Source organism: Tripterygium wilfordii, chromosome 10, assembly GCF_013401445.1.
Source record: "Tripterygium wilfordii isolate XIE 37 chromosome 10, ASM1340144v1, whole genome shotgun sequence".
Taxonomy (NCBI): domain Eukaryota; kingdom Viridiplantae; phylum Streptophyta; class Magnoliopsida; order Celastrales; family Celastraceae; genus Tripterygium; species Tripterygium wilfordii.
The window spans coordinates 9,474,712-9,491,949 of NC_052241.1; the positions used below are offsets into that span (position 1 = coordinate 9,474,712).

Sequence of the window (17,238 nt, forward strand, 5' to 3'; positions counted from 1 at the left end):
ATTGCTTGAAACTATTAGTCTTGTCCTCTTACAATCCCATTGACAGATGCAGAATGTTCATTGTTCCAGGGGCTCTGTTGCCACATTTTTTCAACCACATGAATGACAGTCTAATCCAAGTAAACGTTCAGACAAAAAAAAATATATATATATATATATAACTATATAAGTAAATGTTTTGTCTGCAAACTTACCACAACATGCATTAGACTCAAATTACCACAACTTCCCCTTACAGATACATATACTCCTTATGGTTTAGGTTATTTCTAGATGTGTCCTGTAGTTCAAAATTTTTGATAGACATCCCCTATACTTTATTTATCTCTTGTGAGATCATTTAGTACAAATTTTTTTTTTGGTTAACTCAGACAATCGAGACTGCATTTTTTTGTTTGCTTTTGATATCTCGCAGATGATGAAAATAATGTTTATCCATTTGATATGTAAAAACAGAGAAATTGTGATTTCAGATTATACTGAAGAAAGGATACAAGAAAGTGAGAAAAAAGAGAAGGACAAAAGGGAGGAAAAAGCACGGATAGAAACAGCAGAAGCCTGGGATAACATTCTATTTGCTCACGTAATAAGAGGCTCTTTGCTAGTAATCCATTCCCTTCTTAGAAAATATGTTATCTTACCTTTATTGATAATAGCTAAAAATACCATACCTACACTATTATTTCAATTTCAAAAGTTTCTCGTAGCATTTTATTTGCTCACGTAATAAAAGACTCTTTGCTATTATTCTAATTCATTCTCAGAAAATATGTTATCTTACCTTTATTGATAATAGCTAAAAATACCATCCGTACACTATTATTTCAATTTCAGAAGTTTCTCACCTAACAAAAATAACGTCAATGTCAGTGCATGGTCGCAAGGATATTGCTTCCAATGAAAATCGAACTCAAGACCTTTCAAGTCGATATAGTTTGACTTTAGAGATATTCACCATTAAACTATCATCCACTTTTTTTTTTGGTTAAACTAATTAATGTGATGTTTGAGAACATTTTTGTTTTTGCATTGTCGAAAGGTGGTTGGGAAGACATAAAACTAAACAATGAATGTTTCTCAAACTGCTAAAACTACATGGGATGGACCTAAAATGACGCAAACCACGTATTGACGTCTTCAGTTGGAAACATTTAGCCGTCAAAAAGAAGGGCAGACAACCTAGTATCGGACTTAGAACCGTCAAGTTAGATAAAATGAATAAAGTGGGCGGAATCCGGGGATTGGTTTGTATTTTGTAAGTCTGTGTTTGCAATTGCATGCTCAACACATCGACTAAAAACCCCAAATTGGGCGTGGTGAGTTGTAAGCGTTCTGGTTGCTATCTGGGTGTTTTCCTATCCGGGCTATAAATTTGAGGGCGTATTGGTTTCAGTGCACATACTTCGAGCAACAGAGACGGATACAAAGTTGTTGCCTTTTTTTTAGGGTTTTGTACTGAGAGAATGAAGATGGTTCTTGCGGACATTCACATTGAGGCGCAACTTATTGAGACTGGAAATAGCCTTCTCAACCCTCCTTCATCCATTGTTGAGCTTCTCTCTCTTCTTGATGTAATGCTTCTCTCTTTCCCTCTTTTTTTTATTACTTATGTTTTTCTTTTGTTAGTATTGCAATTTTTTTTTTGGTGATTGATTTGGATGTTGTTCTCGAATTGTTAGTGGATCATTTTGTGGGTTAATTATCTTTGGCTTTATGTGGTTTTTTTTCTTCTTCATATTGTATATTGATCAAGACATTGAACTTGGAAGAAGAATCAATTGTTATATTGGTCATTAGCAGGCTTGATCTCTGTTGGTGTTACATGGGTTTTCTTTGTCAAATTTCTTGTCGGTCTTCTGTGTCTCGTGACTCTCGTGTGTATGCATTTGCATTTGTTTTTTGGGCTGTTTTTGTTTGTTAAGTTTCCTATTGCAATGGTTGTTAATCTTTCCAATTGCAATTTTATAGTTGGGGGTAGTGTGAGTTAATGGGGTTTTATCATTGTTTGTTGTTCAATTTCAGGCTTGGTCTTGTGAGCTGATTTTCTGCCTTCATGTAATAGTTCCTTCTCTTCATGTACATGCGTCTGCTTGGGGATTTTGTTGGTTGATTGAACTAAAAGTAAAATTTATTGCCAAGTACTTTGCACCTGGGGGGCTGTGATTTTTGTTATGTTATTATGTTACATTGGCGGATCTCAATGTATGCATTATATGGTTATAAAAATCAGTAACTGGAAATGGTGTTAAAATTTTTTCTTATTGATATCCTTTTTGTACAAGGAAAGGCTTTCGCTTCCTTCTGGTGGTGCTTCATATTATTTGTTGATTTTTAATTTTTTTAATCGGCTGGTTGGCAGTCACTTGAGACCTTTGGTACAATTATTTGATTCTATAATCCTTGTTTTCTCCACTGAGTGAGAAACTCAAAAACGATGTCAAGTTGAGCAATATAGTGAAAGGAGACTTGCAGTTGACAGTTCTGGTTTTTCAAATCTTAAATGAATATTCTCTCTTAGATTAAATCAGATTTGAATGCTACCTAGAAGATGTTGTAGGTGAGAATGCCAGACTTTACTGACACGGCCGGTATTAATTCAATAACCATATTAGTTTCTGAGTGGTTTCTTGTGGTGAAAGTTAAGAATGATTCTCTGATTACATCTCCATGCATTTAGGATATTGGCAAGGATTGGTGACTAGTAATTTGTTTGAATGATAGAACAAGAATAATCCTCAAATTGCATCATTATGCATTTAGAATAGTGGTCTGACATATCCTCATGGACCATGTAAAGCTTATATTCTTTATGAGGCTCACATTTTATGGATTAGCGTCATCGGACATTCTTGAATTCAATGGTTTCTTTGGTTTTTAATCTGAAATAGGGTACTTTTGAAGTATTCTCTGTACTTCATGACAATGTCGAATTTTTATTTTGGCCTAATGTGTCTTTTTGGGCACTAGGACAATTTTTCTGTTTGAAGTTCTCTTTTACCTCTCTTAAATTTTCTGGTTTCTTTCATCCCTAGAGGGACTCATTTTCTTTGTTTGCTGTGGCTTGTAGAAAGCTGAACACTTGCTCTCAAATGTGGATCAAGCACCCTCGAGAGCAACACAAGATGCAATGCTACCGATGATGAAGGCGTTAGTTAGCAATGATATTTTAAGGCACTCAGACATGGATGTAAAGGTCTCAGTTGCAGATTGTATTAGTGAGATCACTAGAATAACTGCCCCCGATGCTCCCTATGATGATGACCTGATGAAGGTACCCATAGCATGTCAAATTAATCGCACAATTTTAATTGACTTGCAGATTTTAGGCAGTTTGAAGTATAGGAGGCTTAATCAGCATTTCGTACTGAAATGCTGAATTCCTTGGTTCTCATGTGGTGTTCTTTTTTCCAATACATCGGTTTACAGGAGTGCTTTCAGCTATCAGTGGCAGCCCTTGAAAACCTATCCCTTGTGTCGGGTCGCTGTTATACGAAAGCGATCTCAATTCTTGATACATTGGCAAGGTGCAGGTCATGCTTGGTAATGTTGGACCTGGAGTGTGATTCGTTGATCATCAAAATGTTCCAGATTTTTTTGAAAGTCATCAGGTAAGAACTTGTTCAAAGTTATTTATTTAAAAATTATTTTTTAGATAAGAAAGTCACAGTATGCTTAGTTTCATAATATATTAACATGCCCTCAGTGGCTGAAGAATATGGGTTGAACTTTCATTTACCATATGAGTGATTTATCCTAAACTTTTATATTTAGCTTTTCGAACTAATGAATTCTAAATGCCCTTAGATTTAATAATTGTTTTGCATTTAGGGATGTTGTGACATAAGTTTCAGGTTTTGGTTTGACATGCGTAAGCCTACATGTCAACTGTGTCCTTGATTATCCAAGCATTTGCAAATGCTTGCTGCTAGTTTCACTTCTATTTGCTACATATGGTTGTGTTCTTTCTAATGGGAGGATGATTATATGCAATATATTTCCTGGTCAAGTGTATGCTCCTTTTTTCCTACTTAAAGATGGGAGTGTAGAGTTCAGTTCACTTTGGCTCTGCATTATTTGTTGGTGCATTAAGGAGAACCTCACAAGACCAAGTGGATGATGAAATCATCTGTGGAGGGTGTTGTGAAGTGGGAAAAGAATAGATTCAAATAGATAGCATGAAAATTGAGCCAAGAATTGTTTGTGATCGTGTGACTCGCCGCAGTTGGAGTTTTTGACTTGGCATCATTAAAATCATTCCCATCTATTGACGTTGTTGATAGATTGGACTGATTAAACTCTAACATTATGTATGATTCACTTAATTTTTAGATAATATAAAATATATTATTAAGTGAATCGAATCAAATCATATGTTAGTAACATATGCTGTTGGAGATTTCTAAACTCTTTGGATTTTGCACTGCCATAGCTATGTTTGGATGATGAATTAGCTTTTGTTGACTCTTGTCATCCTTTGAAGAGTTTAGTGGATATAAATTTTTATCTATGATCAGATATGGATTACTCAGATGGAAATTCTGAAATTTTCCCATGATGAATTAATTGACCATTTGATCTCTTCATTTATATGTGGTGGGCTTTGATTTGCTGTTACTGTTAAAAGAAGAAGAAGAAGAAAAAGAATGTGCAACTGTATAGTATGAAAGTTCTTCTTAGTGTCTGCAGAACCTGTCACAATAATATGCTTAAGGTAGATGCGTAGAACTAGAAATCAGTGAATACGGGCTGGAGTTTGGCTCTTTGGCTGACGCAAACGTGCCATAGAGATGAATGCAGCACCCAACACTGGCGTCAGCTTTTTCACCCATAATCCTCTAAGACTTTGCTTCATCCTTGGTGGATTTCTTCTGTAAAATTCTGATACATATTTTGAATTAATTCCTTTTTTAAGATTTTTAATTTACTCTGAATTTTTTCAGGAATTTAATAATTTATTTCACATAGTTTCGCAACTAATGTTTTATCTTTTTATCTGCCAAGGTCCAATCATCCGTATGTTGTTTTTATGTCTATGGAGGCCGTAATGACCGTGGTCATTGATGAAAGTGAAGAAGTCTCTGCGGATCTTCTCAATCCTCTTTTAGCTAGTGTAAGAAAAGAAAATCAGGTAACTATCTTTGATAATCTTTAGACAATTGGAGGCGCATATACATTATATTCACTAAGTTTTTTCGTTTTACACAATTGTGCTGTTTTTTTCATGATTCCAGAGTGTCTCTCCGATGTCATGGAAGCTTGGGGAGAAAGTTCTTGTCAGCTGTGCTTCTAAGCTACAACCATACCTTAAGGATGCAGTGCAGTCTATTGGCATTGCTTTGGATGAATATGCTCCTATTGTTGCTGCCATTTGTGAAAACAAAACTAATACTCTTGATAATGACAATGGAAGTGGGTATGTGGTACATCTGGTGCGTATCTTGTCATTCCTTGCACAACTTTAATCATTCGATTTTAATTTTCTGTATCATAATACCGGTATCTCTGTAAGTTTTCCTGGAATCCGCAAAATATTTGTCTTTGACCTCATCAAAAGTTTTATAAGTCCTTTGTTCACCAAGGTGCAAGAAAACAAACTGAAGAAGGTGGCTAGAAAGAGTGGAATTTTCCAAATATATGAACTTGAGCTAATGAAGTTACACAACTAACCATGGAGGAGGTGAAAGTAATCCAGAGGGAATTCACTTGCCAGCTTGATGTTACTAGTGGATGAGAATTTTTTGTCTATGAATACTGCACAGTAAATGCCTTCAATTGGCCAGGACTCATTTCCTCTAGAACTTAGAAATTGGATATAAATTTATAATATTTTGTAGCACTGAAAAAAAGGGAAAAAGTGATTTGTTTTTTTTTTTCCAATGAAAAAGAATGATTTACTTTGAGTCATAAAGTAATATCTGATGTGTGCAGCTATACGCAAGTGGATATAGTGGCAAAGAAGGAAAATGATCAGAAGGGTCCATGGATATAGGTTTCTGGTGCATGATGCCTTCTTTGTTGTTCTTGAGTATGGTGTTTTCATATATCTTCTCGGATAACAGTTCAAGAAATCATCAACATTTGCTAAACCACCTACTCTGCTTGTATGCATATCCTATTCACGATCCTTATCCCTCTGCATCTGAATATCTGCAGTGTTTTACAAACTCATCTTGTGAAGTGCATTTATGACTTTTTCATATAGCCAGAGAATAAAAATGTAAACGTGCTGCTATGAAATCTGCTATTTCTTATTACCAAGAGAGCTGGGGACTGGACTTGGCTTAGGATAATCTGGAACATTCTTAGATGTCCTTGAGAATAATTTAAACAAATGGGATGTTTTAAGTACCCTTTATGTTAAAGGTGCAGCTGCGAAGGGAGATGTGCAGAAATGTTGACCATCAGTTAATAGTCTCTTACCAAAATTATGTCCTGGGTAGTCGACACATTCTCATAGTTGGATATTCACGAATATGTAATGTAATTATCTTCTTGGAGAGCATGCCAAGTGAACTGGCATATGATTCACCATATTCACTCTGAAATAAGTTTAGTTCATTGAATTCATGGTATTTATGAATAATAATTCTGATTATTGCGCAAAATGCTCCAGGAAGAATGTAGGCTGGTAAATGGGGAAGGTTCAATTGAGCTACCTGAGGTATTTAAATTTCCTTGTCAGCTCAGTTTCCTTGTTAATGCTACTGATTACATATTCACGAATTTCTAATTATATTCTTGGAGAGCATGCCAAGTGATATGGCATATGATCACCATATTCACTCTGAAATAAGTTTAGTTTATTTGAATTCAAGGTATTTACAATTAATAATTCTATTCCAGAAAATGCTCCAGGAGGAACACAGGCTGGTAAATGGGGAAGGTTCGATTGAGCCACCTGAGGTATGTAATTTTCCTTGTCAGATCAATTTCCTTGTTAATGCTACTGATGATAAAGTTTTAACGAGTCCTTTTGATTTACTTTTTCTGAATATAATCCTTTTTATTCCCTTAGAATGATCCCGCAGAATTCAATTTCAGGTGAAAGAGGAACTCTCACCAGATACTGCGTCGAAAAGTGAGTCAGAGAATGTTCCATTTAAAAGGGGCCGGAAGCCTAATTCTTTTCTGAACCCTGAGGAAGGCTATGATTATTCGTGGATCTTTAAGGATAAAAAAACTCCAAAAGCACCAGGTTGTGTAAAGTCTCGTGATAAGGGAAGTGATCATTCAACTTCTAAAACCCCAGTCTCCGAGAACATAGATTTGACTTCAAGACATGATAGAGGGTCTAATCCTAAGGGATACACATCCAAAGTAAGTGAAGGCAATCAAGGCATAGATGCTGCTTCCCCAATCCCAGAACATAGCCTTCCTGATAAAAGTCGTCCCAAAAGAGGCCGGCCAAGGAAAAACAAGAATCTGGTGAATCAAGCGGTGGATCCTAATCCTTCATCCGTGTTGAAGGGAGAGAACTTGGGGGCTGAGGATGAGGAAAAATGTTCACAATCTACAGATAACAGTATGAAAAAGAAACCTGAAGAGAACAGTAAATTGAAGAATGTTGCCATAGTGAAGAAAGTTGAGATTCTAAGCAAACCTGAGAAAGAAACAGCACAGCTTTCAATTTCAAAGGCAGGGGACAGCTCATCAGTTCCAAAAGATGTTTATAGGAGTTTTGTTGATTCTGTTTCAGATAGAAATACTACTGAAGCATCTGGCAGTAAGGTCTGGAATAGCATGACTTAAATTGTTTTGTTATATGTTTTTCAGTACTAGGCTACTAGCTTTCTTTGGCCAATAAGTTCCTACATTCCTTTGACTCAAGAAAAAGTCTTATATTTTCATTATCTCCTGTCATCTGTACAGAGCATATCTAAGTCTGGAGTCAAATCTTCCAATAAAGATGGAAATCAACTCGAGGAGACGTCTAAATCTAAACTCAAGAGGAAGCGTAGCATGAGGAAGGAAGTGGTATTGATTTGTGTTTTCGCGAATACATAAGTATCTTTAGCTTCTTTGACTGAGTAATCTTTGGTGCAGACTAGATAAAATCTTTGGACTTGTGATATCATTTTCCTTGTCCTAAAAATAATAGATTTGTCAAATTCCCAAAAATTTAATGCTGTATAATCTTCTTTTTTTTCTTTTTTCTGGTTTGCAAAGTTTTATTTTGAGCTTGTTTTGACAATGAAGTTCCTAATTTCGTTGAAGCAATGTTCCTAGTACTTGGACTATTTTGACTTCCAAATACTGGTGATTGGTTTAATTTCTTTCTTCCCTTTTCTGCTATTTCAATTCTATGTTGTTCCAATGTAACATGTATGTTCTTTTCCTTTTCTCATTCAGGGTTCTGGAACTCCCTATCATGGGGACCAGCTGGTTGGTCGCACGATAAAGGTTTTGTGGCCAATGGACAAGGCGTGAGTACTTCAATGCTTCATCTATCTTTTTCAGAGGGAAAAGGTGAGGCTGAAGTTCTAAAATGTAGTTTCATATTCTGCAGGTTTTATAAAGGCGTAGTTGATTCCTATGACCCTGTGAAAGAAAGACATAAGGTAAGAGTACTCAGTAATCCACACCCCAATTACAATTTTTAAATTTTTATGTATATTGCTTAAGAACTGTTGCCTTTTCTTTTCTTGGTCGAATTCCTGTTTTTCCTTTCCTTTCATTTTTCTCATGTCGTAACATATTGTTATTTTTTATTAGCGCCATAATGTAGTTGTATAGAGCGCTACACTATACTGGATCAATGTCTATCTGTTCTTCTCATTGCCTTGAATCATTAGTAGTACTCTTCCAGAAACATTGACCGATCCTATTGACTACTTGCTATTAGAATCATTGGTTGTCAATGGCTACAGAAACATTGACCGATCCTATTCACTAATTGCTGTTGGAGTCATTGGTTGTCGATGGCTAGAAAAACTGTCTTAATCAACTTCTCAAGTACGAGTACATCATTATTATTAAGATTAGTTACTTTGTCACTCAATTCAATAAGTTAATTTGTTGGGCAGCGGCATTTCACATCATTTATATATATTCTGACAACTATAGAATGGATCTTTCTTTAAAAAAAGTAGGTTATGGCCTAGTTTTACTCAACTCCTTACAATTGCACAAGGTGCAAGGTTTGAATCTTCTCTTCCCCAAACAATTAAGAATATAATTATAACCTCATAACTAATGGGAAGAAAAAAAAACACACTGTGCGTTCTTTCATTGCTTGTTTCTGCATATTATAGTTCCTAACCTAATTGTCGATGCTTCTTACCTAGGTGCTATATGCTGATGGAGACATAGAGACATTGAATCTTAGAAAGGAGAGCTGGGAATTGGTCGGAGATGATGTGTTGCCACATGAAGTGGGCATTTTATTTTTGTTTCCTAAATTTGTTTTCTTTACATTAGTCAATTTTTCCCCTGAGATTAAGTCCTCTGATACAATTGTTCTTATATTCTTAACAGGGGCGAGTGACTGATCTTCCAAAAGTAGATAATCCACCAGATAGGTAAGTAGTTTCTCTTTAGCCGACACTGCTTGTTTCACTTTCCTGAGTTGTTTCATATATGGATTTCTAGTTGAGACAACATTTTATTTTATTTTGAAACTGTCTTTGGACATGCACTGGTCATGGGTGTGCTAATGTGTAGTCTACTATCTTGTTTCTCTTTCATGAATTTGTAACTCTTCAGTTGCTTATGGTTGTTGTGGTTATTATGGTCATCAATTCCCCCTCTGTAAGATCAAACCATAAATCATATCCCTCTTCTAACGTCATTATTTTCTGTGTCTGATTCTGATATCATTTACTTAGTAACAACTCTTGTGTTGCATTTACTTGAGGCTTTAGGTGCTAAATTTTTGTTCTCTGCAATCTTTCCTTCGAAGAAGAATTTTTTTCTTGTACTTTTTTTGGCTTTGGGCTAAGTCTATACTTCAGTTGTTGACTTCGTACAAATAGCTTTCTTACATACTGGGATTTGGTTATCTACTCCTGCTTATGCAACTGTGTTAAACATGCTGCAATATTTTTGAGTTCTAGTGCCATTTAGGGGAATCTTGTACTCGTGTAGAGTTGTTGCATTCAATCATCTTGAGAAGGCATGAGTGAGCGTAAAGCGTTTTTTTGATAGCTGTGCGGTGGAAACTAAATCATACTTTTGGAATTAAACCATGCATGATGCATCTGCATCATTCTTTACAGAAACAGTCTCTTTGCAATGCTTATTAATATGCTTAGGTCTGCCTTCCCCTGACCTTGCAACCATGGGAGTCGCTCTGTGTTTATCGTTATCCGTGTTAATGTTTACCTCAAAATATTTATTGCATAAGGCTGGCTTGCCGAGTCTTTGCATTGATATCTTCGTTAAAATCTGTTTGTCATTTGATCCTGGCGGAGTGAGTTTCTCTTTTTTTCTTTTTTTACATTGGAAAGAGGGGGTTGCTCTTTTGAAGCCCTTCTTGCAATAGATTTTCTACTGCTTCATTATCTGTCCATTTCCCCTCTCTTTATGTATCGTCTAGTATTGGAGTGAGGAAAAGGACGAATGATATTTCTGCTTTAAAAGGGGATTCTATATATGCATGTTTATCATTAGCTCTTGAATTTACATATGTACTGTATCAGGGACATTTTAAAATTTTGTGCTGGTTAGAAAAATGAGGCAGGCACCGCCTTCATAATCTTTATCCTTATAAAATTATTTTTCCAGCTCAAAAAGGGAACACGAGGGCTTTTGAAATGCTCTGGCCGTTCTTATAGGAAACTTACTTGCTTAATAGTCAATTAATCATCTGTGGATTAACTGATAGGACAAAGAACAATTCATTCATTGAAATGTCAAAAGAGTCTGTAGTTTATATAGTGATATCTCAGCATTAAATATCAGTATTAACACTAGACGATTGATGTTGCATGATCTGTTGTTTGTGGTATATAGAGGTGATTGTAAAAAAAATTTATTTCTTTTGCTTGATCGCACACTTGCATTTGCATTGTTATCGGACCAGATTGGAAAAGCAAAAAGGAAAGAAAAGGAAGATGGAATCAGGAAAACAAAGAAGTGCCGAAAGGTTTGTATCCGTAAATATACCAGCAGACCTTTACCCGGATTAGCATGTCTGCCTGCCTAAGTATGATGTTTTTTTTTTCCCCAGGAGTGGAGCTACTGCTGGCACTTTCGCAGTCAAAGCTAGAAAATATAGTGGTAAAACTAATAAAGCTGTTCAAGTTGATACATCCGTGGAAGCGGAAACTCGGACAGATAACTTGAAAGATGATAATAAAGAATCAACAGGAAAATTGAGCATGGAAACTCCAGGGATCAGTCTCAACAACAAGAAGACCATATTAGAGAATCTGCCATTATCCAAAAAGTCCTAAAGGCATCAGCAGTTGATCTTGTGGTGATTGTTATCCAGTTGAAATGAAAGAATGTGTGCATAGGGGCAAAAGGCAAAGTTATGGAGAGATTGGGAAGCTTGGCATTTTTAGTGTCTGTTTCGTTCAGGTTAGTATTATTAACCTGTTATTATGGTTGCATATTTAGTCCACAGCACTGTACATGCTGCTGTCTGTCTTGCGCCGGATCCGAACTATGGACGGTGCTCTGGTCTTGTTGATAATTGATCTAGTCCATGTTGGGATAATAACTTGATAATTGATCATCTAATCACCAGTACCTAATTATATTGATGGAAATCCTAAGGTTTGGGAATGCTAATGTTGTTGTTATTGCCCCTTAATAATTCTCTTTGGTGCATTGTTAATTCAGCAGGATCACTGTATCTATCCCAAATTTCGAGATGGACGATTTCAAATGGATCATGTGTGCGTCTATCTCAATATTTGGGATACGGGGACAAAAAAAAATTCTGGGATTCTTAGTATTTTTGATGTTAATTAAGGATGCGGATTTTGGTTAAAAACTGACGAAAGTTAGAACCATTCTTTGGTGGGATATATGGATGCAGCTTTCTTTCCACTTGTGTAGTACTCAAATTATGAAAGATTGGAAACAACCCACTAATATGACTTTTATTTTTTTAAGAAAAAAGAAGTAGAAGAAGAAGACAAAGTGGTGGTAGGTAAAGACTGCAAGAGTTGAAGGAGTTGATATTTTTAATGAAATGGAGAAAGCAAAAAGAGACAACTACATGTGCAATTGTGATGAGTTATTATTGGTCACGGACTTCATGGTTTGGTAAAGGTGGTAGGGTTGATAATATATACTATGCAGAAGGATAATATATATTGATTGGAAGATTTGAGTGGGGAATTTTTTTTCTCTTTCTTTTTATGAGCACTATTTTGCTTATAAAAGTTAGATATTCGATTGGAAGTTTATTCTATGTTTACAATATTAATAATGGAATTAATTGGATTTGAGTGTGTTAGAACTTAAAAGATGATATGGGCCCAAAGCACCAAAATTTCATGGGAATGGAGTATGCCGTTAGGGGTGATAAAACTCTGTTCGGTCTAGATGGTCAAATTTTTGTTTGGTTTAAAATTGGATCTGGGTCCACACAAAAATCGTATATGATTTACTTGTTCAGATCATAACTCGGATTAGGTTATTGTCTGACTTACTTGTCCAGATTTAAACCAATTCAAATTTGATCAATTAAGTATGTCCGAAATCTAATTTGGATTAGGGTCTAAACATGTAAATATTTCGTAAACATGTACTGTTCTCCGACCCGAAATTGATTTTTTTTCTCATCCCAATATGCAGTAGTTATAACAAAAGCTAAATAGGCCAAAACAGGTCAAGAGTGAGAAACATCTTTCCCTATATATGGTTTTGGTGGCAATAAATATATGTCTACTGACTCTATCTATCATAATATGTCTATTTTGAGTCTTTGACTATGAATACATACATAGGATACATTATATATGTAGACATTAATTATGATTATTAGGTGGAGAAAAAAAAATCATGGAGATTTGCCACTAATTTCAAAATTAAAACTATAAAATAGTTGTTGATTATATTGCGTTTAAGCAAAATCATCCTATAATTACTCACCAATCGCCTCTAATTGCGTTTATCATAGACAAAACATTAGCTTGAGTGCATTTTTCAAGTCTTGAAAACTCATGCCCCAACACCCCCCAATCACACACCCTTTGTCAATTCTAGTATAGTGCTTGCTTTGCTCATCTCCACAAGCAAAGATCTTGTTAGGTAATTTGACTTCTAATTACTACATGTATGGTTCTTAACATTGATATGGAGGAGATTTAGAAGAAATCTCTTGATGAGCATGTTACGTGATAACAAGGTTTTAGGCATGACATGCTTGTGACATTAATGATCCTTACAAGGTTTTAGACTTTTAGGTACATATATTATACCCACGTTATACCCATACCAATTATAGAAAGTTTGTTTCATATCCAAGTGTAGTAACCGGTTTTCGTCCGGCCAAAAATATTAATAAAAGAAAAATAAAAATATGAAATCCAAAATAAAAATTAAAGGAGGAAAAATGAAATCCTAACTCGTTTTTACTTAAAAGCCCGTGGATTTATAAACTCAAAATTTATGGCCCAATTACTAAAAACAAAGCCCTAGAAAATATCTAGAGAATAAAAAATAAATAAATAAAATGAAAAATTAGAAAGTGGAAAAGACCAAAAAGAATAGTCATCTTGGTTAAAAGGAAAGAAAAAGTAGGCGCAAAAGGGGAAAATTGAAAGAGATAGGGTTTTAGTGGGGAGAGGTTGCACAATATAAAGAGCATACCATAGGGTTTTGAAAAAGAAAAAAAAGGGAGAGGAAAGAGGCAGCCGCACACCAGGAATCCTCTGTCGGATCATGACAATGGAGATATTAATGCCGTTGAGGGTTCTGGTGAGTTTAGGAACACACCATAGGGTTTTTGATTCATGGCTTCGTTTAGTAGAGTTCATAAATTATGAAAAATAAGATAATTTATAAGTTATCATATGTGTTTGGTGAAACTTATAACTAACGTTATCTTATAAACTGTTAGAAAATTGATTATGTTAGTTTAAGAGATAGAATAAAAATTACATAAAAATATGAGAATTGTCATTTATAGTTTTTTTTATAGATTATATATTTTTTGATAATTTTATATTTTAATTATAAATACTTATTATTAAATTTAATTTTAAGTTCGAACTTATAAATTACAATTTTTTATGTAAATAAAATTGAAATTAATATTTTAAAACGTTTATAACATTCTATATAATATTATCTTAATAAAAAAAATGAACAAACAAAGAAAAAAAAACTTCTAAAGTAAGTTTAGACTTGAAACTTTTTTTGAGCGTTTTGGAACTTATAAATTAACATGTTTGGTACAACATCTCCCCCACGAGACAATAACCTATCCCAAACAGGCTCCATATGGAACTGTTAGCTCCTCTAGTCTGTATATAGCATGTGTATATATTTAATAAGGGAAAAGTGCTAAGATGACCCTCAAATTTTCACAAACGAGTCGATTGAGCCCTTGAATTTTTTTTTTGTGTTATTTGAGCCCTTCAACTCACGGCTTTAGCGTCCGTTAGCCCTTATGATAAAATTCTGGTAAAAACTCCTTATGTGGCATTTTTTTTGTGCCATGGCTATCTTGCTGAGAAAAAAAAATGAATTGTAGAAAGATCAAAAACTCAAAACCAATCTGAAGTTTTTTGCCCATTAAAGCCCTTTGAAAGATCAAAGCCCATTGAAGACCAAAACGTACATTTTGAGAAACCCTAAAACACGAAGGAGGAAAATCAATGTGACTTGTGCCGACCATCGAGTGAGAGCTTTCTTCTTCATCTCGTGATACAGACTTGCAAACCGAATGTGAGTTTTGTTTGGAATATTGATTTCAATTTGGGGATTGATTTTGGGTTCGCTTTGGTTACATGCTTTGGGGTTCGATTTAGGTTTCAATCTAGGTTTTTATTTGCGATTTCTAGAGATTGTGTGGTTTTTGACATTGAATGCATTTTTCACAAGCAGAGGGTACTTTGTTGTAGAATGTCTACCTCTGAAAGTGTGGACATCAATGGCAACAGTGATGTCTCATATGAGGAAGTATCCCGGCCAGAAAATTCATCAGAAGAAGATGAGGAAGCTCTCGTTGCTAGACATAAACTACGAACACACAAAAGGGGCTGGAGGGGCATTGCTTTACTGTAAGGGAGTGATTCAGATGGGGATGAGGGATTGAATATCCCTGTTGCTGAAAAAAGTACCAAAAGTGAACATGATGGCCTAGAACTTCAATGTCATTTTTTAAAATTTGTTTTGTAGCCTGGAACTTTAATGTCTAGAGTCATTGATCACAGCACTGCACAGAAGAAGAAACCTTCTTAAGATGGACAAAGTGGACGACAAGGGTAGCATGTAGTTTTTATGCATTAGGGATGTGTTGATGTGTGTTTTGTAATATTTTGGATCTTATTTGGGATGTGTTGATGTTTGTTATGGATATCATCTTATTATGAATATGTTGTATTTTGTTATGAATGTACTGGATGTGCAAATGGATTTTCTATTTGTCAATGGTCAGAGTATTAAGGGCCTTTTTGAACCATTTTTCCAAACCTTAAGGGTTTAAATGATTTATTTTCTAAAGTATGGGGTTCTATTTGAACCATAAAATATTTAGTATTCCAACATTAATAGGATATTTATACTTAATTTTATTATTAAACAATGCCACGGTGTCATGATGTAAATGGTCACTACCATGTAATATCCACGTTAGATTAAGTCAGAGATATATCCAACACTCCACATTAAATGGAGGTTTTTTTAGGGTCTCAAGCATTATTCAATCGACTTTTATAAGATTGTGATGGACTAACTATTAATTGGTATCAGTTGGAATTAATTGGAACGGCTGGATGGGGGGTAGGTGAAGAATTACAATTTTGATGGAGATAAATTGCTAAGGTATGCAAATTATCTAATTATTATTTTTGCTGAAATTGAGAAATTGAATAAACCTAGACATGCAAAGTTGATCAATGTCTTTACCTTATTCTGTATCAAGTACTTCCACACCAACATTGAAGAACACATGAAAAATGCGAACCTATTTAATTAATTAAAGACTGATTTTTTTTTATGGTTAAATTAAAATACTGCTCAGTTGGTATAGTACTTCACATTCATATGGAAACTTAGAAGGTCTTGATTTCGATTTTTACTCGATGCAATACCCTTTGATCATGTGCTTGACTTTATCTCAACTTATTATGTTGTTAGTAGGGCTGTTATTGGTACGGTTACCGTTACCAATCACGGAATATCGTTACCATACCAATTCTTTTGGTAACTCAAAAAATGTTACCGTTACCGTTACCGGAAGAGTCGGTATACCGATCGATCGGTAATGGTAAGTTGGTAATTGGTAAATTTACCTATTCTTAAAACCTATTTAAAAAAGAGAAGAAAAAAAAAAGCATCAAGTAGCATTGTGCTTAAGAGTCATTGTATAAGACTATAACACTTTCATCTTGTCTACAATACCAATAATAAAATTAAAGATTAATGAGAAGGATCATTGTGCTACATGTAAATAAGAGAAAAGACCTATCAATAGGAGAAAAAAAGAAAGGAGAATTCACATAATATTATTCCAACAATCTATAACAGAAAATCTTTCTTTTCATTAATTTCTAATATTTTTAGTATCCGAAGTGTTTAAACTCCACAACAGGAAAGCTAGAAGAAACAAGATAAATAAAAGATAAAAGACCATAATGGAAAGAAAGAAGAAAAGGCTATAATCAATACCAACAAAGCATTTTGTTATGTAACAAACACTGCTTTAAAGTTAATAAAATTGCTACGAGTGATATATAAATGATAACACTAAAAAAAATCAATGGTCTAGATTAAATTAGACTAATCTAATAGTCATAATTAAATAAAACTAAAACTAAAACTAAAAATAATATTAATATATATTTAATATATATGTCGGTAATCAGGAAATTTACCGGTTTTGAACTTTGTTTACCGTTACCGTTACCGAAGTCATCGGTAAATTTACCGTACCGAATAATTGGTAACGGTATACCAGTCTTTTGCTATTTTCGGAAACCAATACGTCGGTAATGGTATACCAATGGATAATTTACCATACCAGTAACAGCCCTAGTTGTTAGGGTGTCCTAAAAAATCGTGTCGAACCGAATCGACAGATTAATTGGTTATTGTTAAATATATGTTAGTGAGAATCGA

The 17,238-nt window shown here is 34.7% G+C and overlaps 1 protein-coding gene across 1 annotated transcript; it reads left to right on the plus strand.

Moving 5' to 3' along the window:
* Positions 1–1,117: 1,117 nt before the first annotated feature.
* LOC120007731 lies at positions 1,118–11,733 on the plus strand. Its single transcript, XM_038858137.1, has 15 exons — positions 1,118–1,571; positions 3,068–3,271; positions 3,427–3,608; positions 5,002–5,128; positions 5,232–5,429; positions 6,614–6,661; positions 6,844–6,903; positions 7,042–7,728; positions 7,870–7,974; positions 8,350–8,423; positions 8,507–8,558; positions 9,285–9,371; positions 9,475–9,518; positions 11,021–11,083; positions 11,168–11,733. The coding sequence occupies exons 1-15, from the start codon at positions 1,464–1,466 to the stop codon at positions 11,391–11,393; spliced, it is 2,265 nt and encodes a 754-aa protein (XP_038714065.1). The 5' UTR covers positions 1,118–1,463; the 3' UTR covers positions 11,394–11,733.
* Positions 11,734–17,238: the final 5,505 nt, after the last annotated feature.